This window comes from Herpailurus yagouaroundi, unplaced genomic scaffold, assembly GCF_014898765.1.
Source record: "Herpailurus yagouaroundi ecotype Mexico unplaced genomic scaffold, PumYag 197, whole genome shotgun sequence".
Taxonomy (NCBI): domain Eukaryota; kingdom Metazoa; phylum Chordata; class Mammalia; order Carnivora; family Felidae; genus Herpailurus; species Herpailurus yagouaroundi.
In genome coordinates, this window is record NW_024412428.1 from 19,996,538 (window position 1) to 20,021,232 (window position 24,695).

Consider the following 24,695-nt stretch of genomic DNA (forward strand, 5'->3'; position numbering starts at 1 on the left):
TGATGAGAGGATATTTCTCAATTTATTTTCTAAGGTCAGTTTTACTCTGACACTAAAACTAGACAGAATTATTACAAGTAAGGAAAACCACAGACCAACATCCTTCATGAACAGAGATACAAAAATCGTTTACAAAATATTAGGAAGTAAAACACAATCCTGTATGTGAAAAGAATAATACACTATAAACCAAGTAGGGTTTTTCCCAGGAATTTAACGATATTTTAATTTTCCAAAATCAATCATTATACTTCACATATTAAGAGATATTCCTCTATTAAAGGAAAACTACATGATCATCTCAATAAATTGGGAAAAAAAATATGTGGCAAAATTCAATACCCATTCCTGATCAAAACTCTTGGTGAGCTGGGGGTAGGAGAGAAATCCACAAAAACCATGCACATCGATGGATAGAAGCAATGAGCACATTTTGTGCCTAGATTTTGGTTTCTAAATACCATTCTCCATGATAAGGAACCCTGGATTTTTAGGAAAAAGGCCGATTCATGGCTTGGGCAGAAGGAGTACCAGAGCCTGGAATAAACTGTCACAGAAGAAGAAAGGAAGTAATAAAGAATAATAGAAACACACCAAGAAGACACAGAGGCCAGCTAGAAGAGGCTCCCACTGGCCCTTCTGGGACAATATGAACAACAAAATAATTTAATATAACACAGTGGGCAAAGTAAAAAATCTACAAGTCCATACTGATACAAATTCATAGATGAAAAATAAGTAGAGAAGGGAAAGCTATTCCTTATTTTAAAAATGCCAGCTAAATAAAAAGAAATAAATATAGAAGAAATGAAGGAGTTAGAAAAATCACCAGTCAATTCTAAACCTTGTGGGTGAATGTTTGATGAGGAATAGTATAGTTAAAAATCCCAGAGTATTTATCTGTAAATTATCTATTCATTATAAAGAAAAAAACAGTAACTCTACAGTGGATAAACCTGTATCAAAGGTTACCACCACCTTAATCTAGGTGAACATCATTGGTATTGGGTCACACTGTGACTCCTGATACGGTGCAATGAGAAAGACACATCATCACCTCCGTGGGTGCCCATTAGGTATCATTCAAATCTAATCAAGAGGAAACATTAGGCAAACTCAAAGTACAGAACATTCTACCAAGTAATGGCCTGTATTCAATAATGTCAAGATCAAGTAAGACAAAGAAAAGGTGGGAAGTTCTTCCAGATTAAAGACTGTAACAACAGTGAAAAAGAAGTCTCAGTGCTAGGTGGTTTTATCAAACGTTTTCTTTAATATGTTTCAATACTAGAATATTCCTATGCAAAATTATTCCTTCCAGAACATTGGTCAATATGGAAAGGTGGCATAATTCTAACGCTAAACATAACAGCAATATTACTTTTGAATACAGATGCAAAAATTCTAAGTAAAAGCCCAGAAAAACAAACTGACATGGCTAAACCACATAGAAAGCATACACTATGGTATTCTTTATCTAATGTCAGGTGGAATTTATGGTAGGAACTCAAGTACGGTTCAATAGTGATAAAAACTCTCTTGTCATCTCAAGAGATGCCAGAAAGATACGATAACAGCCAGCACCAATTACTAATTAAAACTTTAAGGAAACTAAGTATAAAAGGAAATTTCAAAAACAGACATTCCTTATATTAACTACAGCTAGTGTCAGAATTAATGGAAACGTACATTAATCAAATCACAAATTAGAATGACTACCATTATTACACTTTAACTGTTCCAGGTATTAACCCATGTAAAAGGACATAAAAGATATAAGAGATATAATAATTAGTTACACACAATTTTTTGAAGATACGTATCTTATGCATCAAAACCCCAATATGAATATAATAAAAATATTTAAATTAATAGTTTAGTAAATTGGTCATTTAAAAGATAAATATGTAAAAATGTAAAACTTTGCCACAAAATAGCCAGTTAGAAGATCTAACTAAAGGAAAAAAAAAAGATTTCCTTAATAGCAACAAAAATACCTTAGAGATATGCCTTAAGAGAAAGATCTAGAACCTATATGGAGATGGAGAACCAAATGTTAGTGAAAGGTATGGTTAGGATTTTAGGAAATATGCAAAACTACTACATGCCTGAATAACAACAATGAATTTTATAAACACATCTGTTTGTCTCCAAATATTGGTGATTTAACAACATCTCAATAGAAATCTCATTGGAGCTTATTCTTAGAACCTGACAAAATAATCCAACAGAGCCAATGGAAAAATAAACAGGTGAGAAAACAATTAAATTAGAACTTTATCTCACAGCACATTTAAACACAAATTCTGTAGATGATTTAAGGAATTAAATATAAAACAAAAAATTAATTATTGAAAAATTAGAAGAAAATACGGGTTAACCTTCCTGCAAAGGGAAACATCCTTCTAAGTAGAACATCAATATAAAGGAAAAGTTTACACACACACACACACACACACACACGTCTACTTAAAAACCAAAACCATCTGCATGACAAAAAAGTCATACACAAAATTAAAGACAATTTACAGGCCAAGAAAAAAATTAACAATGAATATAGTGGACAAACAAGAATGTCTTTAAGTTATTGAATATCTTTAGGGTCCATAAGAAAAATACTGACACTCCAACAATTAAAAAAAAATTTTTTTTTTAACGTTTATTTTTGAGACAGGGAGAGACAGAGCATGAACAGGGGAGGGTCAGAGAGAGAAAGACACTGAATCTGAAGCAGGCTCCAGGCTCTGAGCTGTCAGCACAGAGCCTGACGCGGGGCTCGAACTCACGGACCGCGAGATCATGACCTGAGCTAAAGTCAGCCGCTTAACCGACTGAGCCACCCAGGCTCCCCGACACTCCAACAATTTAACAGAGGACATAATCAGACAATTCTCTATAAGATGACAAATGGTGAAGGAAATGTGAAAAAATATTAAATATTATTACTAATTAGGGAAATGCGAATTAAAACCACAATAAAATGCCTTTTTCCCCACTTGTTTGCAAAGATAACATTCAAAGCTAACCAGGTGGCACGAATAAGACAAGAACTGATACTACCATATGATACAGTACAAGATCCCATACACTTTCTGTAAAAGATCTTCCCATAAGTATGTATTTGGAAAGCGTAGTTATAAACTGGGAAGCCCACATCTAAAAATCCATTCTAAGGGAGAACTAAACGTTTTGAACAAAGGGCACCCGGCTGGCTTAGTCAGTTGAGCATCTGACTTCGGCTCCGGTCATGATCTTGCAGTCCGTGAGTTTAAGACCCTCTTCGGGCTCTGTGCTGATAGCTCACAGAGCCTGGAGCCCACTTCGGATTCTGTGTCTCCCTTCCTCTTTGCTCCCCCTCCCCCCACCCCCGCTTGTTCTCTCTCTCTCGCTCTCTCTCTTGCTCTTGCTCTCTCTCAAAAATAAGTAAATAGGGGCGCCTGGGTGGCGCAGTCGGTTAAGCGTCCGACTTCAGCCAGGTCACGATCTCGCGGTCCGTGAGTTTGAGCCCCGCGTCGGGCTCTGGGCTGATGGCTCAGAGCCTAGAGCCTGTTTCTGATTCTGGGTCTCCCTCTGTCTCTGCCCCTCCCCCGTTCATGCTCTGTCTCTCTCTGTCCCAAAAATAAATAAACGTTGAAAAAAAAATTAAAAAAAAAATAAGTAAATAAACATTAAAAAAATAAAAAATAAATAAAGGCTTGGACAAATATTTACTTATAATGTGATTCTTCAAACAGTGAAACAGTGTAAGTAATCTAAATGTCATGGTCATGAACTAATCAAGTATCCAAATAATTTAAAATGACCACCATTTAAAAAAATTTTTTTTAATGTTTTATTTATTTTTGAGACAGGGAGAGACAGAGCATGAACAGGGGAAGGTCAGAGAGAGGGAGACACAGAATCTGAAACAGGCTCCAGGCTCTGAGCTGTCAGCACAGAGCCCGACGCGGGGCTCGAACTCATGGACGGCGAGATCGTGACCTGAGCCGAAGTCGGCCGCTTAACCGACTGAGCCACCCAGGCGCCCCTAAAATGACCATCATTTAAAAAGCATATTTATGAAAAATACTTTGGCAGCCTGGGAAATGCTCACGAAATGATGTTGTCAAGGAAAAAGATTATAAAATTACTACTATGATTCCTTAAAAAATTATTCTTATAAAAACACAGGCCATATTATCTCCAGCCAATGTCAAGGTGGGAGATTCGAATTTTAATTTTACTTTTCTCTATTTTCTGCAAAGAACAGGTACTCATAAAACAGACAGTGTTAAACAAAAGATTTACCAAAAACTAAAGGCTTTTAGCAAACTAGTAGTTTCTGACAGCTGTTATCTGAATTCTCTTGGTACCCTGAAAACCAGATTGCTACAGGTACCATGTGGCAAAGTTGTGCAAAATTACAGGCATACACTCAAATATGGTCACATGTTCGTTTATTGAGGAAACTGTGAGGCTAGCTACAGATCAGCTCTGTTCACTTGATGACTTTTCATGATGTCAGACAAGACTCTGAAGGCCACAGGCCATGAAGTTACCCAATTACTTTCCCATATTTTGTTCAGAAACACAAAAATCAAATGCCAAGAAATGTTCGACTCTGAAAATTGCCCTCATTTTAAAAAAGTTTTTTTGTTTTATTTTTTCAAAAGGTGGTAATTAAGGGTCAGGAGGTAGAGTGGCATGGAGGAAGGACAAAAACGGAACCTGGAAAAGGCGACTATTTTTTGCTAGATTTCATTTTCAAAGTTTCAAGTCTTTTCAATTTTTTTTTTTATTTTTTGCAGCGAAAAAGGAATCAATACTTTTCATTCCACTCTTGTCAACTTTAGCCAAAGCCTTCTGTGCTGCGGTCATTTTGTTATTTTTCTGTTAAGGAAAATAAGAGAACAATTGTTACAAATGTAACGTTTATGAATCATACATGCAAATCAAACAAGACCACGCATGTCTCAAGGTTCATTAAGAGAAGTATTTGCTGGTAACGTGCTTCATAAGGGAATGATAATTTTTTTTTTTTAAAGTTCTGATTTCTATTCAGAATTCAGACCTAAGACACAAAATACGTTAAAAGAACCAGGACGCAAAACGGCCGCCTTCTAAGGAGAGGAATGTTGCAACCAATGGTTTACTTTAGGGGAATAATTCTGGAGGGTGTTTTCAGTGCAATAACACCAACAAAGGAACTGACATAGGCTGCGGTTGTCAGAGGAGGAATTACAGCCTGGTATTACAGCACGATGAATAATTCACAACAATTTACTGTTGGAGTTTATTCATAGGCTCTCCGGGAAACCAAGGCCAACACTATAATATTCAAAAGATAACCTGTACTGCAGAGCATCCCGGACCAGCAGGACCACTGCCCTGGGATTCCTCCACCTAAGAACTTTTCAAAAAGCTGACTCCAAGTGACTCTGCCTTTTAAATTTCTATCTCTTTATGGTCACTGTATGTTTTGTTTTGGTTTGTTTTGGTTTGTTGCCACATCCTGGAACGGGCACTAACAGGAGGTAAATAGTAGCCGAGTTTCCTTCAGTGCATCATAACTTCTCAGCAGAAGCATACGCGATGGGAAGCAGCGAAGGAAAAAAATTCCTGTGTCTCCCTGTGAACTGTGAGATAGTCATTGACAGAGAACCTTTTAAGGGCACGGTGTCTGATCCCTGAAACCTTGCTTCTCACGTTCTGTACTTCTATTTTAGAAGGCTTATTTTCTCACGGGATGGTGAAAAGTGGCAGTCTCTTCGAGACAAGTTATCCCCTGTCTTTAACAGACAGCCGGGTCCAGCCCCTCATTTCCCTGGGGCGGTGCCCAAACAGATACGACAGAAAGCAGCAGTTCCAAGGGTGGGGCAGAAGCAGTTCTCACAGAAAATGCCAAAACCCGCCCTGCTTACAGAAGCCATTGAGGTGACCAGCTGTCTTGCCAGATCTCAACCTGGATTTTCCCCTGACGTCACATGCCCAGATGAATTACGTATAGATCAAAGAAAAAAATTATAAAAAAAACCATTAAGCTCTAAGGTGGGGGGTTAAATGTTAAAATCCAAATGGAAGTTAATTTTTCTTGGATTGGGCAAGGTCTTTTTAAGCATAAAAATAATGAGAAAATCACAAGAAGAAACAATTCCTATTATTTAATCCTCAGAAAAACTTAAAGCTGTTAAAAAAATCAAATGAAAAGGATAAACACAGATTAGAAAATTATTTGTACCCTATTTCATATTAGTAATTATGGTCCTCGTCATAAGTTCCGGGAAGCTTCCAGGTAGTAGAGTTGACAAAAAATGACCTGTGGAGGCCCCCTCTCTTTGTGCCCCCCTACTCTTAATATAGAGCAAAGGGTAGGCACACTCTTGCTAAGCATATTGCCTTCGTGCCTCACAAGTCTTCTTGACTTGACATAACCATTGTCATTCACAATTTTGAATTACTGAGTTGCAGAAATGCAAGTTAATAATTCTTCGTGGTTAAAACTGTAAAATCACAATCAAGCATGTAATTGTTCCTACGTGTCCTCATGCAGGATCACCTCCGGGATCCAAGAATATGCCACTACAGCTGGACACACATACCTTTTCAGTCTTCCAATCTTTCCTGTTAAACTTAGTGTAATCTTCTTTTGCTTCTACAGGCTCAGCAGATAACTTTACTTTCTGCAATGTTAGAGCAGTAAAGTGGTATAAAATGTCACCTCGACACATCACTCCATTTTTTTTTTTTTTTAATTTTTTTTTTCAACGTTTATTTATTTTTGGGACAGAGAGAGACAGAGCATGAATGGGCGAGGGGCAGAGAGAGAGGGAGACACAGAATCGGAAACAGGCTCCAGGCTCTGAGCCATCAGCCCAGAGCCCGACGCGGGGCTCGAACTCACAGACCGTGAGATCGTGACCTGGTTGAAGTCGGACGCTTAACCGACTGCACCACCCAGGCGCCCCACATCACTCCATTTTTAAGAAAACAACAGGGCCAATCTGGACCCACATCAAGGCCAAATGGAACAAGAGACCCGGCAAAGGGCTTTACTTTGCATTTCGCCAATTGTCTGGGGAATGAAGCCACATGTCCCTTCTGAAAAGCAGCCTTGGTGATGGGGGGATATGATCAGGTGAGCCCACGACCCAGCCCCTTGGGCAGTCTAGGGGTACTGATCACATATTTTGTATGTACCAGGACCAGGAGGCATCTAGGTGACTGCTGACTTCCAGGACAGTCTAACGGGGTGAAGGCAGGCACGGGGGTCAAAGACAAGAATTTCCTTTAAGGGGTCCAGCCAGAACCCCCACTGCATTCACCATCTGGGCTGGTGTAACGTCCACTGAGGAAGAAGGCACACCATGATTCTGTTGTTACCATTTTTGTATAGCTTCATGTTCTTACCTCCTTTCAACTGAACTCTCTCAGTTTGTCCACACAAGGACAACCCTGCAAAGCATGAAGCCAGCAGAAGGAAGCACAGAGAGACTAAACAAATGATCAAGGCCACCTAGCAGAGGACAAGGGCTGGGATCTCCATTTCTTAACAAGTGCTCTTTCCATGAGGCCCGGTGCAACCAAGCCCACCTCTACCTCATATTTTCACCATCCACATGAGCCTCGTGCACCAAGGAATGGGAGAATCTTGTCAAGAGCTAGACTGTGGCCTTAATGGTCCCATTACAGAAGGAATCGTGACACATTTACTATGTAAAAGGCACACAATAGGGCAGGGAAGTCTTGATGATTAACGCAGAGAACTAACTGCACAGTGACCACAACCTGGTCTTCTATAGATCTTTGGGTTCTTTGTGGAGACACTGGGTTGACAAGATCTAACGTGACTCTTCCCTGGGAAATGCAGATTTGTTCCCGGCTTCCCTCTTCATATCCCAGCTTTTGCTAAACAAAGAACTGCAGGGCTAGGGCTAAAAGATACCCTGGCACATGAATGAAACCCAAGGGGATAAAACAACAGGTCTTCAAATACTTCATTCTAAATAAGGGCGGGGAGGGGGGGCGCACTCCTGGGAATCTATAACATTATGTGACACTCAAAAAAAAAAAAAAACAGGGGCATCCTGGAAATCTATAAGGCAAAACCTTCTCTTGGGCACACCACAATCTAAGAAGGGAACCTTCAAAAGAAAAAGACTAGCTTATCACGAATGAACTACCTACCAGCAAAGTATGTATACAAGGAACTTAAGAATACATGTTTCTACTTAAATTAAGATCAGTAAGGGGTATTTAGGTGATCCATATTTTTACTAGAAAAGTCTCTTCAGCCAGGAGACTGGAACTCGCAGGGAATAACGATGAAGGCTCTGATGCAAACTGCAAAAAGCTTAACGTTATAAGGTGGTTTGCTTTCCTTCTCTGTGGCAAAATGTTCTACAGATGTCATTATAAACCCTTGGGTGTATTTACTTTTCACTGAAAAGGAAGTCAAATGAAAAATGTTCAAGGTAAAGGTTAAGATGAAAAGTGCTTCTTTACAAATATAAAATGTTTCGTAAGATGACTGACTTGTCCAGGTGTTTTAATGGCTCACTGCTAAGCAAGACACCAGTCGTCAGTGCTCACAATAGCAGAAATTGATTGTGGAAGGCTCTGCCTGGAATTTTCTTGAGTGTTATTCACAGCTCACGTTGAATACCCTTGAAAGAGTCATAGTTGTTACACTCACTTGAATGTTTGTTGTTTAAAAGACCAAATCACTATAGGTTTGGAGGGATGTTTCAGAAGAAATAGAAAAGGGCTCAGAAAGACAGTAACAAAGGGTATGCCTAAGCGGGTACAGTTCTGGAAAGAGAGGGGGGCAAACAGAAGCGTACCACAGGGATTCATGCTAGGATGGTCTGATTCTTACAAATGAGCTGCAAGAAGGAGCTCAGGGGCGTCTCCAACCTACTGACTGCATTCGGCTCTGCCAGCTGCCAGCGATAAATTCAAAGGATGGAAGGGGGCGACGGGTGGAAGCAGGGCTTCATTACAGGCAAACATGTGATAGTAAGAAAATAATGCGAAACATATTAAGGATGACAGGCTTCGTGCCATCATTACAGACAGATACAAAGATACCTAATAGCCACTGGAACGTATTTCCTGAAAACGGTCAACTCTATTACTGTAAAAATCAATCAAATCCTGGACGCAGACAAGAAAGCTAGCAGAAGACATTACCCTAAGCCTGTTTAAGCCGTGGTACATCATCCAGTGCAGTTCACACTCTGCACGCCGGAGCCCCAGGAAGACACAATAGACCGGGAGACCTCAAAAAGCAACTAAACAATCCAGGAGATGAGGCTGAGATTTAGGGGAAACAGGACTGGGAGATCTAAATCAGGGCTTGGCAAACCGCCCGCAGGCCAAGCCCTGCCGGCCGCCTGTTTTTATAAATGAAGTTTGGCTGGAACACGGCCGCCCGCCTTCGTTTATGAATCGTCTGTGGCTGTCTCTGTGCTACCACAGCAGGGCTGAGCAGTTGTGACAGAAACCAGCCGCTTCGTGAAGCCTCAAGTATTCACTCTCTGGCCTTTGCAGAGTAAGTCTGCTGACCTCCGATCTAAATCATAAATGATGAATGACATCACAAATGATTTACATTTTGGAAATTAAAATAGGAAAATAGGAAACCGGGTTAAAAGCAAACGTATGAAATGCATTACCCCGGATGCTATCAGAGGCCAAAAGCTTCAAGAACAGGCTTCGATCTGTTCACGAATGACCTCTAAGTTACTATGGAAGACGGATATTTGGGAGACAGAAAGATGCTTAGGTTTTGGAAGGAGAGATATGAGAGAGAAACGGATATGCCCATCTCCTTAGTTACAGGAAGGCATTCATGTCTCTGTCCCCTAGAGCTACTTACTGTCAGAGATTAACTACCAGACTGGAAGAAGTGTGGGTCTGACCTAGAATGACCTTAGCAACTGACCTCTGCCCAGTGCTATTCCTCCAGAGAAAAGGATGCCCCTCCTCGGACGATCTGCTGAAAATGTCCCATAGCTACTCCTGATGCACTTTAACAGGACATGATACAAAACAAACAAACAAAAACAAACAAACAAAAACGACCCCGAGTATGTTGGCCATCGTGAAGGCCGGGAAGACAGAAAGTGCTTTAACATCCATGACGTGTCCAGTGTACATTCTCAGGGCATCCATTATTCTGTTGGCAGGAGAATGGCCTCACTGACAAGCTGATGCATGTGTTTATTTCCCTGTCTCTGAGCAGCGCTCGCTTGTCTGAGATCAGGCCTGGACTGAGGGATGCCACAGTGTGCCATCAGGTGTGGTTCATGGCTGCCTTCTCTACTCTCTGTATCTGGGAGACAAAAACAAGCTGCGGCCCACGGAGCAGGGGAGCGGTGGGTGGCGGTCGGAGAACAGCTGGAAGAGGAAGGGTTTTGTGCAACACAAAAGTTGCGTTGATCATTTCAAGCGGAGGAAAAAAAAAAGTTTGGCTATCTTTGTTCAAAGGATTCTCTGTGTTACAAAAATCATGCTCTGCTCACCTCTGTGCCAGTAACAATTAGATCTGGCAAAGTGAGTTTAAGTTATACATGGAGGCTTCCTGATGATTAATAAAGTTAATTACAGGATCTGGCTGACTCAAGAAGACTTCGTCACGTATCTTTAAGACTTTTACGTAGGTATCTGGCTAAAACCAACTCTAATCTGGTTTTCACAGCACTTTATCATTCAGGTAAAATCTACAAAAATAAAAAATACCGATGGACAGCTCATTACAATCTTTAATCCATACAACATCAGTCCATGCAAGGTGGATTTAGAAAGCTTTAAAATGGGGGTGCCTGGGTGGCTTAGTCCGTTAAGCATCCGACTCTTATCTCGGCTCAGGTCACCATCTCACAGTTTGTGAGTTTGAGCCCCATGTCGGGCTCTGCACTGATGGCTCAGAGCCTGCTTAGGATTCTCTCTCTCCCTCTCTCTCTCTGCCCCTCCCTGCTTGTGCTCTCTCCCTCTCAAAATAAATAAACTTAAAAAAAAAAAGCTTTCAAATGTACTAGAACAAACTAAACTTATGTGGTAAAAATGAAATATTTTTCCAAGTGCCCCAAAGATAGCTTAGTCACAGCTCCTTACCTTTGATGGAGGGGTTGGCAATGAAGCTGAAGGTTCTGGAAGCCTAAGGAGTGAAAAATAAGAATCATAGTCATTGTTTTTCATAGACAAGCAAACAGAGAGTCTGGGCCAGCTTAGGACTTACAAGTCCCACTTTTATGGAATAGCTTCACCTCCATGTATCTGACTGTACAACTGCCTCAGTGAAAGGAATGAAATTTCTCTAAATGAAGAAATCTTCATTTTCCTTGTAGTGAAACTGTCTGAACTAAAAAACAAAATTAGAACTCATTGTTGAAATGGAATTGCTTTGCTTTAGCCTCTAGAAATTTGCATTCTGGCATTGTAGGATTTTTTTTCTTCAAAAACAACGAATGCAGCACATATATGAAATTGAAAATTATTTTAATTGTTGACAAAAAGTCACACGAACTTTACTTTTCTTCAATTAAAGAGAAGTTTAATTGACCTATCTTTCTCCCCAAATCTTCAAACACTTCAGGGTAAAGAAAAGAATCTAAAAAATAATGGGAGTACAGAGACATAGGTCTCCAATGAGACAAACAGGCACTGAGAAACCCAGGGGAATATTAAACAGAAAGATAGGGTTATTGATTGAAAGCAGGCTTTGCAAGCACTTTAACTACACTAGAAACCAGTTCCCACTGTTTTTGTTTTTTTTTTTTTTAAGTTTATTTTTGAGAGAGATGGCGACAGCGTGAGTTGGGGAGGGGCAGAGAGCGAGGGAGAGAGAGAGAGAATCCCAAGCAGACTCTGTGCCACAGCACAGAGCCCGATGCATGAGATCGTGACCAGAGCTGAAACCAAGAGTTGGGTGGATGCCTAACCGACTGAGCCACCCAGGCGCCCCCACTACTGTTTTTTTTTTTTTAAAGTAGGACCTAAGTAATTTGCTAAAAACAGCAACTATGCATCTGTTAAGAAGTCGCTTTATGTTTATGTATCAAAGGAGAAAGCTACTAGAAGAATCAGGGAAAGCTATTATCACACCCATAAAATCTTAACAATAGTCGCTAAAATCTAGAAAATAAACATTCTTTTCAGCCTAAGGTAAAGTCTTTATAGTATATTAAATATCTTTATGAAGGACATAACACAAATCAGGTCCTTCTTAAACCTGTTTTCTGCCCTCTGACACAGATTGTGTTTCATCCTTTCAGCTTCAAGTGCTGGGCAAAATGAAGGTATTTGGTGAGTATCCAATGACGGCAAATATGGTACAAAGCCTTTACATGTAGCTTTCAAGAATATTCCACATGCCATCTCTTCTTTCCTTCTAACCTTTATTTCTCTTAAAATCATCACAAAGAACCAAATTAGTTAAGTGTAACCGGGGATCAACTTTAATACTGTTTACCCTCTAAAATCATACCAATCCAAAAATCCAGTCCTAACATTCACAAGTTTCCGCAATCAGTATCCACCAAATCAATTTGTTCCAGTCCACCAGTGTCCACTAAAAATTACCTTCAAACCACACGGTCCAGGAGGTAAGTCGAGAATACTCTCTTATCAAAAATCGTGATGTGATGTGATGAGCCATAAAGGACCTACTGCTGGGAGACCAGGAAGCGCCGAGGTACTTCCCAATTACGACTTTAGAGGAATGATACTTACTTTAAATATTTACACAGGTCGTCACTGAGTTCTCTAGGGATGTAATCAGATACCAGACCATGGGCATAACAAATATAATCCTCTGAAAGAAACAGAATGGAGAGTGAAAGGAAAAAAAAAATTAGTAACAATTATGATAGTTTTACAACCAAATTGACCAGAGTTAAAATTCTGGCTCTAGCTGGCCTTAGAGACTCATTTAAGCTCACAGCCTCAGTTTCGTCATTTGTTCTTTTTTTATTTAAAAAACAAAATTTTTTTTTTCTTAACATTTATTTATTTTTGAGACAGAGAGAGACAGAGCACGAGCGGGGAAGGGTCAGAGAGAGAGACACGCAGAATCCGAAGCAGGCTCCAGGCTCCGAGCTGTCAGCACAGAGACCGGCACAGGGCTCGAACTCACGGACTGTGAGATCATGACCTGAGCCGAAGTCGGACACTCAACCAACTGAGCCACCCAGGCGCCCCTGTTTTTATATATTTTAATAGTCGCTATGGTCTGTGGTATGTGAATGCTGTGACTTCAAGGTAGAAAAATTAGGCATAACAAAGAGGGGCAGATCTTTTTCATCATCTTTTTCTTTTTATTATTTTTTAAATGTTTATTTTACTTTTGAAAGAGAGACAGAGATAGAGCACAAGTGGGGAGGGACAGAGAGAGAGAGAGAGAGAGAGAGAGAGAGAGGGAGACACAGAATCCAAAGCAGGCTCCAGGCTCCAAACTGTCTGCACACGGCCCGACACGGGGCTTGAACTCATGGACCGCGAGATCGTTACCTGAGCCGAAGTCAGACGCCCAACTGAATTCAGAGACAGAAGTCTACTAGCTATGATGGGTGACACTGGATAAGTCATCTCCTTCTCTGATACCATGAGTCTTCACTTTTAAAATGAGGTCTATCTAAATAATGTCTAACATCCCTTCTCCTACTTAAAAAAAAAAAATCTGGGGTCCATCCATCCATTTGACTCAATCCCTTCTCTCCTTTGTTAAAGCCAGTCAAAACCAGCGATAGCTGGTAAACTCAGTAAACTCAGCTCAGCAGAGCTGTCCACCATTTCCTGAATGCCTGGAGCCTGCTAACATCTACATGTGTAAGGTGTTTTAAGGTAGATTTCTGCAAATCAAGGACTGCCTGAATTACCTTCAATCACAAACAGATCCCTGGTCCTAGTTTTAATTTTTTTTTTAATTTTTTTTTTTTTAACGTTTATTTATTTTTTTGGGACAGAGAGAGACAGAGCATGAACGGGGGAGGGGCAGAGAGAGAGGGAGACACAGAATCGGAAACAGGCTCCGGGCTCTGAGCCATCAGCCCAGAGCCCGACGCGGGGCTCGAACTCCCGGACCGCGAGATCGTGACCTGGCTGAAGTCGGACGCTGAACCGACTGCGCCACCCAGGCGCCCCAGTTTTAATTTTTTTAATGATGAAATTCTGATGCTTTGGAGTGGTATGCCTGTCTAGAACAGGGGAACACTGAATTGGAGTTTAAACTCAGAATAAGTTTTTTTCTTTTTTAATGTTTATTTATTTATTTTGAGAGAGAGTGAGTGCAGGGGAGGGGCAAAACCAAGCAGGTTTTGCGTTGTCAGCACGGAGCCTGACGCGGGGCTCCGTCTCATGAACCGTGAGATCGTGACCTGAGCTGAAATCCAGAACGGGACGCTTAACCGACTGAGCCACCTGGGCGTCCCCAGAATAATTTCTGTCCCACAGTTGAGAATGTTAATTGTATTATACAGCTGTTTTTATTCAACTATACGTACAAAAATAAGGGGACACTACACTGGAAAAAGCAAAAGAATGTACCTTAAGAATCTAAAAGAAAAAAATTGCCAAGGGCATCAATTTCCATCGAAGATCAAAATATTAAGATCCATAGTAGGACATACACTTCTGGAGACCAAGATGCAAACAGAAGCAGCCCGTTGGAAGCCTAGGGACACACAGCAGTATGACGGAAAGGGGAAGCGTGTGGGCCCCAGAGTCAGGCAGGCTCGGCTTCACCACTTACTGGCTGTGTGGCTTTGGGTGCAGCCTCCAGACTCTCACTGTAAAGTGAGGCTTAAGGGGAGTGTTAGCTGGGATACTGTGTGTATACTGGCAAATGAGCCAAGGGCTTGGCACACAACATGATCTCAACGAATGACGGCCAGAGTTGTTAGGGGGGCCATTACTGTTTTTGCAAAATAAGTACTTGCCGAAGGAATTATTTAAGCATCGATTAGTGACGGCAGCGATCTATGGTAGAAGTACCACTTGGTTCTGAAACGAAGTGCACGCTGCCACAAGATCTATGAGAACACATGGCCACGAATGCGAAGCTTCTGGGACATTAAGATTTTAAAACCATAAGGCAGGCATTTGTAAATCAGCAGCTTACTCCAGGCAAAAGTAATTTCTGATAAAGTGATTTACCGGGGTGCCTGGGTGGCTCAGTTGGGTGAGTGTCAGACTCTTGATTTTGGTTCAGATCATTATCTCATAATTCTTGAGATCGAGCCCTGCATCAGGCTCCATGCTGAGTGTGGAGCCTGCTTAAGATTCTCTCTCTCTTCTTCTGCCCCCTCCCCCACTCATGCTCATTTTCTCTCTCTCTCTCTCTCTCTCTCTCACAAATTAAAAATAAATAAATAAATACATAATATTAACAAAACTGATTTCCTTACCTTCCTTGTCACTGGAAGCCTGGTCACCAGAGAAAAATGAAGTTGCCTGTACCCGGGCACTGACATTTACATTATTGGTTTTTAAGGCTGCCACAATCTGATTAACCTATAAAGTAACCAAAAGGGAAACATCAGGGTATTTCCAAGGAACTTTAGAGATCCACAACCTTCCAGATGATCCTCGATCCATTTAAGACCCAGGAAGAAGTAACTGAGGACCTAGGAATGTCTTGACCAGATACCAGAAGATGAGAGAGAGATGCACATTTGGACAGGAGTTGAGCAACAGTGGCAGCATTTGGGGATGATGTCAAAACATGGACCTCTAAATGCCTACGCAGTATGAGAGCACTGCCTCCGGAGTCAGGCTACTTGGCTGTGCTCTGTGACCATGGACTACTTACTTAACCTCTCTGTGCCTCTATCTAATGGGGACAAAAATAGTACCTAATGCACAGTATTGTGGTGAGGCTTAAATGAGTTCATATATGTAAAGCCTTTAGAAAAGAGCCTGGCACAAAGTTTATATGCAATAATTTTTTTCTAAATGGAATAAATCATATAAATATCCCACTTCCTAGGAATTTAAGAAAAGAAACACAATTGATAAATATACATGTGAATTTGCGATTCACATCATCATCACTTGCTAACAACAAAACCTAAATGCCGAGACCCTGCTCAGCACTCACCCTTATTTTTCACCTACCACTAATGCAAATGAAAACTGAACCATGGGGGCACTTGTAAAATCTTTCCACTATTTTGTATAGTAGGAGCCTGATTAATTCTGCAAGGTTCACTTCCATGTTTCTGGGTTCCCCGTGTGCCCAGTAACATGGTACGACAAGTGTGTTTTCCACATACAAGACAGAAGAGAATCTTCAGAATCAGTACTATACTGAACTTGAAAAACTCTGTCATCAGTAGACATAGACTGGTGAGATTCTTAATCAGTATGAAAGTCCACAATATTCTTAGACCAGTGGCTTTCAAAGGAGTTTGTTTCTACTACACCTACAGTAAGCAATACCCAGCAACCCAGTACTTCAACACATATATATGCTTCATAGAACCATAGTTAATACTTGCCCTTACTCTGTGCTACATTTTAATACATCCTATCCTATCCTATCCCATCCCATCCTACCCCAATCCCATTCCATTCAAGAGAAATACTGGTTGTGACCCACAGAATCTATGTGAAAACCATTGCCCCAGACCTGAGATTAGTGCTGGGATGTTAGGATCACTAAGTTCCCTCCAGCATCCGGATGCTGAAGGTGAAACACACTTCCCCTAGGCCTGAATCCCGTCTGCCTCAGCCCCCTGCCTCGCTGTGTGAGCAACCTCTGAGACAGGGACTGAAAGCAGTAAGTGCGTGTCACTCCTGGTATTATCTGGCTTGTAAGACTCAAATATCCATCACCAAATGGTGGGAACTTCTTTCATTCAGGGGTGAGGATCATGGGAAATGGGGATGCAGGTCAAAGGAAAACATGGAGCTAAACCCAGAGATACATGAGTTAGGGAGGATGAAGAGTATTTGGGTATCTCTATACAGTTTCTGTATTTTAGCTGGATAAACAACATGGCCCTTTAGATTCACACTTACCTCCTTCTGTAAATATTTTTTAAAAGGAGCATTAAAACTTTTTCTGCTGTAAGGTACTGGAGGCGTACTCTACCTTTTTTTCCAGCCACTTTAGCGTCTTCTCCTTGCTGTACTTGTAATATTTCTTTTTGTCTATTTCTGGATTAAGGAGAAAAACAAAACAAAACAGAAGCGTGGATTAAGCAAAAAAAATAGACTCATAAGGTTGTATCGTATACAAGATATGTATGTAACATCCACAATAATTTAAAAATGTTTTGTAACGGTTTATATTCTTAAAAAAGTCAATCTCTAAGCCTGAGAACATACTTGAGAAGTTAAAAAATCATCCCAAGCCAGAACTTGGGTGACTCAGGTTTCATCCAACCGTTAAATGAATGGGAATTTAAGAAAATCATCAAATTATACTAATAGTTCTCATCCCAAAGAGAAATTTCTTTCTTGTCTTTTTATTGCACCTATAGGAGACAATAGATGTTAACTAAACGTATTGTGGGGATCATTTCATAATATATGTAAATCAAGCCATTATGCTGTACATCTTAAACTTATAAGGTGATGTGTGTCAACTATTTCTCAGTAAAACTGGAAAAAAGTTACCAACAAATCTGTAGAAAATCTGTGATTTTTAAAACTCAGCAAATGAACCATGCCAAGCAGCCTTCATTTGTCGACATAAGTTTAAGCTTACCTCAGTGTTTTCAATGAAAGACTTCTTTTCTTCCTTTTAAAAAAAAATTTTTTTAATGTTTATTTTTTTTATGTTCATTTATCTTTGAGAGACAGAGAGAGACAGAGACAGAGTGTCAGAGGGGGAGGAACAGAGAGAGGGGTAGACACAGAATCTGAAGCAGGCTCCAGGCTCTGAGCTGTCAGCACAGAGCCTGACGCGGGGCTCGAACTCACAAACCGTGAGATGACGATCTGAGCCAAAGTCAGATGCTTAACCAACTGAGCCACCCAGGCGCCCCGAAAGACTTCTTTTCTAAAATAAAAATGGAAATCTCAAGAAAGAAAACAAAAACTAAAAGGAGATGCATATGAAGTGTGTTGCAAACATTCAGGGGAAAAAAAAAAATCTTGTTAACTACTTAGTACTGTCCTGGTGGGATTAGTGAGAAGGAAGAAAAGATATGCCTATCTTTGAACACATCACCAGTCTAACCATAGCTATTCAGGGGAATTTAGATTTATGATAGGCTTGACTTGGCCCGTAATGGGGGATAAAAGGTTCCCCTCTTGGAAGTTATACTGCCCCCCCACCCTACAATCCACCCAGCTTTGCATACTGTGACCTGAGCTGTTAGTTCCTTGGTAACACTTCATTCATGGAGTTTCTTGCTTTCTGTGCAGTCAGCAGAGGCGGGGCTTGCACTCCCAGCCTCCTGCCCAGTGCAGGAGTTATCTTGGGGACCCTTCAATATCCTAAGGCCAGATGCAGACTTGCCCCATGTGATGCTGCTAGCCATGCAGAATGACAATTTCTCTTTCTTCCATAATCATTGTGGGAAGTGGAAATGCTTAGGGAGGGATCGTTTCCTGCAGTCTGTTAAATTGCTTGCATTCCTGGGACGGCTTAGATGGGAGAGGGGCTGGCCTCAGCACCTGTAGTCTTCCTCCCCATTGCAGCCTGCGGTTGTTCACGTTGTGGGCAACAGGAGGCATGATGGAGCACGGGCTGGGCCTTTGCGTCCATCCCCTCGGCGTGTGTCACTGGCGTAATGAAAAGGAGAGCGCCGCAAGTGGCACTGTCAGGAGTCCGAGAATTCCAAGGGGCAAAGTCTGTCATGCTGGAGCCAGGACCACCGGGGGCAACAGTCTGCTGTGGAACCAGGCGAGGCTGGACTCGACTTCCCTGGCGACAGTGTCCTGCCCATGTGCAAGAGTAAGGGGCATTCTGAGAGCATACAGCAATCACTTAATAAATGTATGCTGCTGCATGGGTTAAAACTTCTAAAGAAGCTCTGGTCACTGCCCGAGACAAATCTCCAGAGAAGCTCAGCGTGCAGGTCTCTCCTAAGAAATCCCACCTTGACTCGGCTGCTCACTTCTCTCTGGCCTCCACCTCCGCATTTCCTGCAAGAACATTCCACAATCTGCCACAGTTTCGTTCCTCTCTCCCACTCCCTGAGCCCCTTGTAGGCCCTTCCTTAATACTCTACCAGAAGAAGCGGAGACCACAGGCTCTGAGCCATACTGCCTGGGTTCCAACCCACCCAGGGCACGGTGTCACCTATTATGTGACATGATCCACACAAAGCCAATAGCACAGCACCTGGCATGTAACAAATACTTAATATTACTTTAAAAAAAGATTAAATGACAGCTTGTTAATGATAACAGCATCAGAAACAAATATACAGTCAAGCCTTTGTAAGTTCTTTATATACATTTCTCATTGAATGTTCAGAATAGATCTCAGGTCAAAACCACTGTTTGTCCCTACCTTCCTAGACTGGGTTAGAGTGCAGTTAACTAGACTGTCCAAAGTCACTGAGCTAGTAAGCAGAGGCACCAGATTCCTACTCCAGATGACTTCAGAGCTGTGGATCTGATACTCATTTTATTGAGATCAATTAGGTCTTCACCCTTCTCAGTACTTCTGACCTTGTTCTTTGTGGGAAAAACTCCTCCATGGTTCTAGGTTCTACAAAAATTTTCCTCTTGGTTCTTCTGTCTTTGACGACTTTTCCTCTGATTCTTTCCTGGCTCTGCTTCCCCCTGCTCCAAGGCTAACTATACCTTTCTCTGCAGGGGGGTCGGGGGGGGGGAGTTCATTTTGTTTCAGACTAAACAAACCCAATCAGGAAGTCCAAAGGCTTGAGCTGAGGCTCTGTATCTAAAGACAGACAGTTCAGCGTCCTCCCAAACCATCCTCCTGGTCAACCAGGCTTGAATCTCAAAGCCATTACTCACTCCTGCCTTGTTTCCCACATTCTATCACTGGATTCCAGCATTACCTTGTGGGAGCTGTGGGGTAGGAATAAACAAAACAAAACAAAACAAAACACAAAACACACTGTATCAGAAATGAGGAGGCTTAGCTTCTTGTGCTGGATCAGTAACTAGTTTTTTAAAAATCACCTTTATTTAGGAATAATGTGCATATGGTTGATACACCCATTTTAAGTGTACAAGTTGAGGAGTTTGGCCAAATGTATACATATGGTCATGTAACTGTCACCCCAAAATGTTCTCTTGAGCCGTTCTGTAGTCAGTGCTTTTACACCTACCCAGACTTCAGGTAACCACTGATCTGCCGTCATTAGAGTTTAGTTTTTGCTTGATTCTAGAATTTCATGGAAATGGAATCATACAGTAAGTATATTTTTGTGATCATCTTCTTTTGCTCCACATAATTTCTGTGAGATTCACCCATTGTGTTGCAGCTAGTAATAGTTCCTTCCTTTGTATTATGGAGTAGTATCCTGTGTATGGATAATCCTACATTTTGTTTACGCACTCACCAACCGAAGGGCATTCGATTTTTTCCAGTTTGGGGCTATTTTGGAAAAGTTGCTATAAAAACAAAAAAGCTGCTCTGAACATCCTTGCACAAGTCTTTTTACATGGAGATATGTTTTTGTAAGGCTTGGGTAAATCTCTAGGATTAGAATTACTGGGTCATAAGAAATTGTTAAGTAGTTATATTATTTTATGCTTCCATCAACCAGGTAGGTGAGTTCCAGTTGTTCCTCAATTTATAGTTTTTCTTTTTATTTCACGCCACTCTGGTGAATGCTAATGACATTTCCTTGTGGTTTTAGTTTACATTTCCCTGGTGACTAATGATATTGAACATCTTTTCATGTGCCTATGGGCTATTTATAAATCTTCTTTTGCCAAGTGTCTGTTCAAACTTTTTGCTGCATTTTTACTAGGCTGTATATGTATATTAGTACTGCGTTAAGAGTTTATATATTTGAGATACATATCTTTTATCAGATGTGCCATGTAAACATTTTCTTTCAACTATGACTTCTCTTTTCTTTTTTCTTAATGGTATCTTTCAGAAAACAGGAGATATTAATTTTGATGAAATGTAATTTATGGTTACATTTACAATTTTTATGGTTAGTGGGTTTGTGTCCTAAGAAATCCTCGCCTATCCCCAAGGTCACAAAGTTTCCTCTTAGAAGTTCAATAATTTTGATTTTTCATTTAAGTTAGTGATCCATATTGAGTTAATTTTTCTGTATGACTGTGAGGTGAGGGTTAACATTGTTTTTTATATGAATATCCAGTTTTTCTAGATCATTTGTTGGAAAGACTGTCTTTTCTCCCATTATCTTGACACCACTGACAAAAATTCAATTGACTATGTAAGTGTGGGTCCACTTCTACATTCTCTATTCTATTCCATTATCTATATATTTACTCTTAAACCAATACCACACTTTGGTTATTATAACTTTAGAGTAAGTCTTGACATCAGATTGTGTAGGTTCTACAACTTTGTTCTTCTTTTTTCAAAATTGTTCTGGATATTGCAGGTTTTTGCAAATTCATATAAATTCTAGAATCAGCTCATCAATTTCTACTTCCCATCAAAAAAAAGCCTCATAGGCATTACATTAAATGTATAGATCAATTTGGAGAAAAGGAACATCTTAACGATATTGAGTCTTCAAATTCATGAAGATGGTATATCTCTCTATTTAATTCTTTAATTTCTCAGCAATATTTTATAATATCTAGTGTACTGGTCTTACACATACTGTGTTATATTTATTTCTAAAACTACATGATCTTTGATAATATTATGAATGGTATGTTTTTATTCCACTGTATTATTTCTTCTTAAAGTATGGCAGAACTCGCCAATGAAGCTAGTTGGGCCTGGAGGAGTTTTTCTAGGAAGGTTTTAATTATAAATTTGTTTCTAATTAAACATTCCCAGGACAAGATGGTCACTAAAAAACATCCAGCTCGGATATCCCAGAATGCTACAAAAGGATCAAGTGCTAAACTACTGCTTAATTTTGAAATTATCAAATTTTGATAAGCAAGGGAGTTCAAAATATCCACAAAGGCTGACAATTATGAATTTACCCACACTTATGAAAAATACCATAACATGTTTGCTCATGTCTTAAATTTAATATTTGCAAGAGCTGGTGCGTTAGATAATATGTGCACATGCTGGAAAGGTTTCTTTCCCTAATGTGTCTGGTGCCGATAAAACTGGTCTCAAACATCTGGAAAGATTGGGTTTACAAAATAAAGATTGAATAAAAGTGAGTCCACAATTAAATAACATGTTCAGCAATTGGGTAATCGGCTCACAATCTTGAATTTCCCTGATGCATTGTTGAACAAACTGCCTAGAGCACATTCTCACATCTACTTTCTCAATGTTTTCCATAACGGAGAAACTCATATGGTCTCTTTTTTTTCCTGCCTCTTGGGGATAGAAACTTGGCAACTGTACTTGGGGTATTTTAATCAGGTAAGTTTTCCTGGCTCTTCCTGTTAATCACATTGGACAGCCCAGCGCAGCTCTGGCTTGCAATACGAAACAGTGTTACACTCAAGATGAAGTTCATAAGCCTTTATTAGGCCTTTCCTCTGTCATCCCTCCACTGAATGTGAGCTTCTTTGGCAAAAAATATACTGGGCCCCAGAGCTAGCAAACAGAGACACATCATTTCCTTCACTAACAAAGCAGGCGATGTTAACTAAGGTCACCACCATCATCATTTGGGATGCAAACAACCATGGCTGGGTTTACTCGGTAGGGACACAGGGACGGCAGGGACGACTCGAGCAGGGGGAGGTTGTCATAAACCTAGCAGGCTTAACCAGGTCTTTAATGCCATAGACTTTTGAGACAGCATCTGGAGTCTAATATCAAAACATCTGGCTGGGGAATGTGAGTGTTTCAGGTTTTGCTGTCTGCACAGTGCCTGGGGAAAGAAGGACATTAAAGATAATCAGCTCTCTTCTTTCTCTTTGCTCCTTCTCATGGATATCACCTGACCACTCCCTAGCAGTCCTCTTTGTTACTTATTTTGAAAATCCTAGGGGCGCCTGGGTGGCGCAGTCGGTTAAGCGTCCGACTTCAGCCAGGTCACGATCTCGCGGTCCGTGAGTTCGAGCCCCGCGTCGGGCTCTGGGCTGATGGCTCGGAGCCTGGAGCCTGTTTCCGATTCTGTGTCTCCCTCTCTCTCTGCCCCTCCCCCGTTCATGCTCTGTCTCTCTCTGTCCCAAAAATAAATAAACGTTGAAAAAAAAAATTGTTTAAAAAAAAGAAAATCCTAGCAGTAAAACACAGAACAGAACCAAACACTAACTTATAAATGGACAGTAAACCAAATTCAAACAAGCAACCAGTACCCAAGGCAATCACTAAAAAAGAGGGGAATGGGTACCTGAGAACGGAAGAAAGCTCATTGTTGGGATGAGAAACTTAGACGTCTTTTCCTTAAGTTATTGAAGTTCTCTGTCTTCTTTCCTATCTGTTTTTGCCTTTTAAGACGGGGTATACAAGATTTTTTGGATGTTTCTATTTTTACAGGAGACACCAACTGACAATCCTAATGGAGTGTTCTGGAAGTGTTTTGCAGTTGCAAGAAGGAAAGGAAAGAGTTGCTGTCAGACACGGGTTCAAATCCTGATTCTACCACTTCTACCTCTGTGACTCTAGTCCAGTAACTTCAACTCTTTGAGCCTCTGTTCCTCATTTGTAAAAATGCAGGTTGTAATAATAGTGAAAGGAAATTACTGTAAGGATACCATAACATATGTAAAGCAGCAGGCACACAAATGATACATAATAATTTCTCATTATAGGGTAGATAGATATTTTTATTGTTATCTGATTATCCCCATTCTACTTAAACCATTTGAATATAATTTAGCAATGGACCTTCAAAAACACATGTGTATCGGTGTATATAGTACTTAAACATCAGCAAAGAATTTAAAATTTCTAATTTAGCAGCCTTAACGGTTTGAACACTTATTGAGCACTTACTATATATCCAGTACTCTCTTGGCACTCAGTTACTTGTAGGACATGGCACATCTCTTTAAGGTAGATTCCAGACACTATTAATTCCAGACACATCTCTTTAAGGTAGATACCGGACACTATTAATTGCAATATTTAAATAATGTTCACATTCTGGTCATTCCTGGTCATTCAGTAATCTCAATGCTATAAAGCTAAGAGCAAAAAGCTTTATTTTGTGATTTAGAACAACTTTGCTAGGTAGTAAATACAATGTATGAGGGATACTCTCAACCCTTCAAACTCACTTCCCCCCCTCAGAATTCAAATGAAGAGTATCTGCTACTCATCTCTTCTTTACCCTCAGCCTGCTCCTCTCACCTGTGTCTCCAGGACGCCAACCTCACTGCGGGTCAGGGCACAACTCTACAGTCATCCTTGACTCCTCCTTCTCCTTGACTACCACCCAACACTAAATGAGGCCGGTTTTCCCTTTCGGTGCTACTTTCTGCAGGCGCTAAGCTCAGGCCACCACCATTCCTGCCGAGACCGCTGCGGCAGCCTCCATGGACCTGGACTTGGCTTCTCTAGCACGTTTTCCACATTATAGCTCTGCCCTGCTCCAACTCTGCCGACACTCCACTACCACGAGGTAGAGTCAGACACATACAAGACCCTTCACCATGTGAGCCCTTGCCCTACATCCTACCCCATTCCTTCCTTACCAACCTAAATGCATCCCAGG

At 40.8% G+C, this 24,695-nt stretch overlaps 1 protein-coding gene and 1 long non-coding RNA gene across 4 annotated transcripts in view; both read right to left on the bottom strand.

Moving 5' to 3' along the window:
- Window positions 1-4,419: 4,419 nt before the first annotated feature.
- Window positions 4,420-24,695, bottom strand: part of RNASEH2B (ribonuclease H2 subunit B) — a 56,946-nt gene continuing 36,670 nt past the window's right edge. For 2 of the 3 annotated variants that reach the window (XM_040448354.1, XM_040448352.1), the window contains exons 6-11: window positions 17,072-17,136; window positions 15,384-15,489; window positions 12,712-12,793; window positions 11,095-11,137; window positions 6,579-6,659; window positions 4,420-4,869 (exon numbers count right to left, since the gene is read on the bottom strand). In XM_040448354.1, the coding sequence (XP_040304288.1) occupies window positions 4,762-4,869; window positions 6,579-6,659; window positions 11,095-11,137; window positions 12,712-12,793; window positions 15,384-15,489; window positions 17,072-17,136 (485 nt within the window). In that variant the 3' untranslated portion in view covers window positions 4,420-4,761. The remainder of the gene's footprint in view (window positions 4,870-6,578; window positions 6,660-11,094; window positions 11,138-12,711; window positions 12,794-15,383; window positions 15,490-17,071; window positions 17,137-24,695) is intronic. The other variant, XM_040448353.1, reaches the window with a different exon arrangement.
- LOC121012928 (uncharacterized) lies at window positions 20,067-24,250 on the bottom strand. Its single transcript, XR_005782409.1, has 2 exons — window positions 23,975-24,250; window positions 20,067-22,904 (listed from the first exon to the last, which is right to left on the bottom strand). It is a non-coding gene; the product is annotated as an uncharacterized LOC121012928 (long non-coding RNA).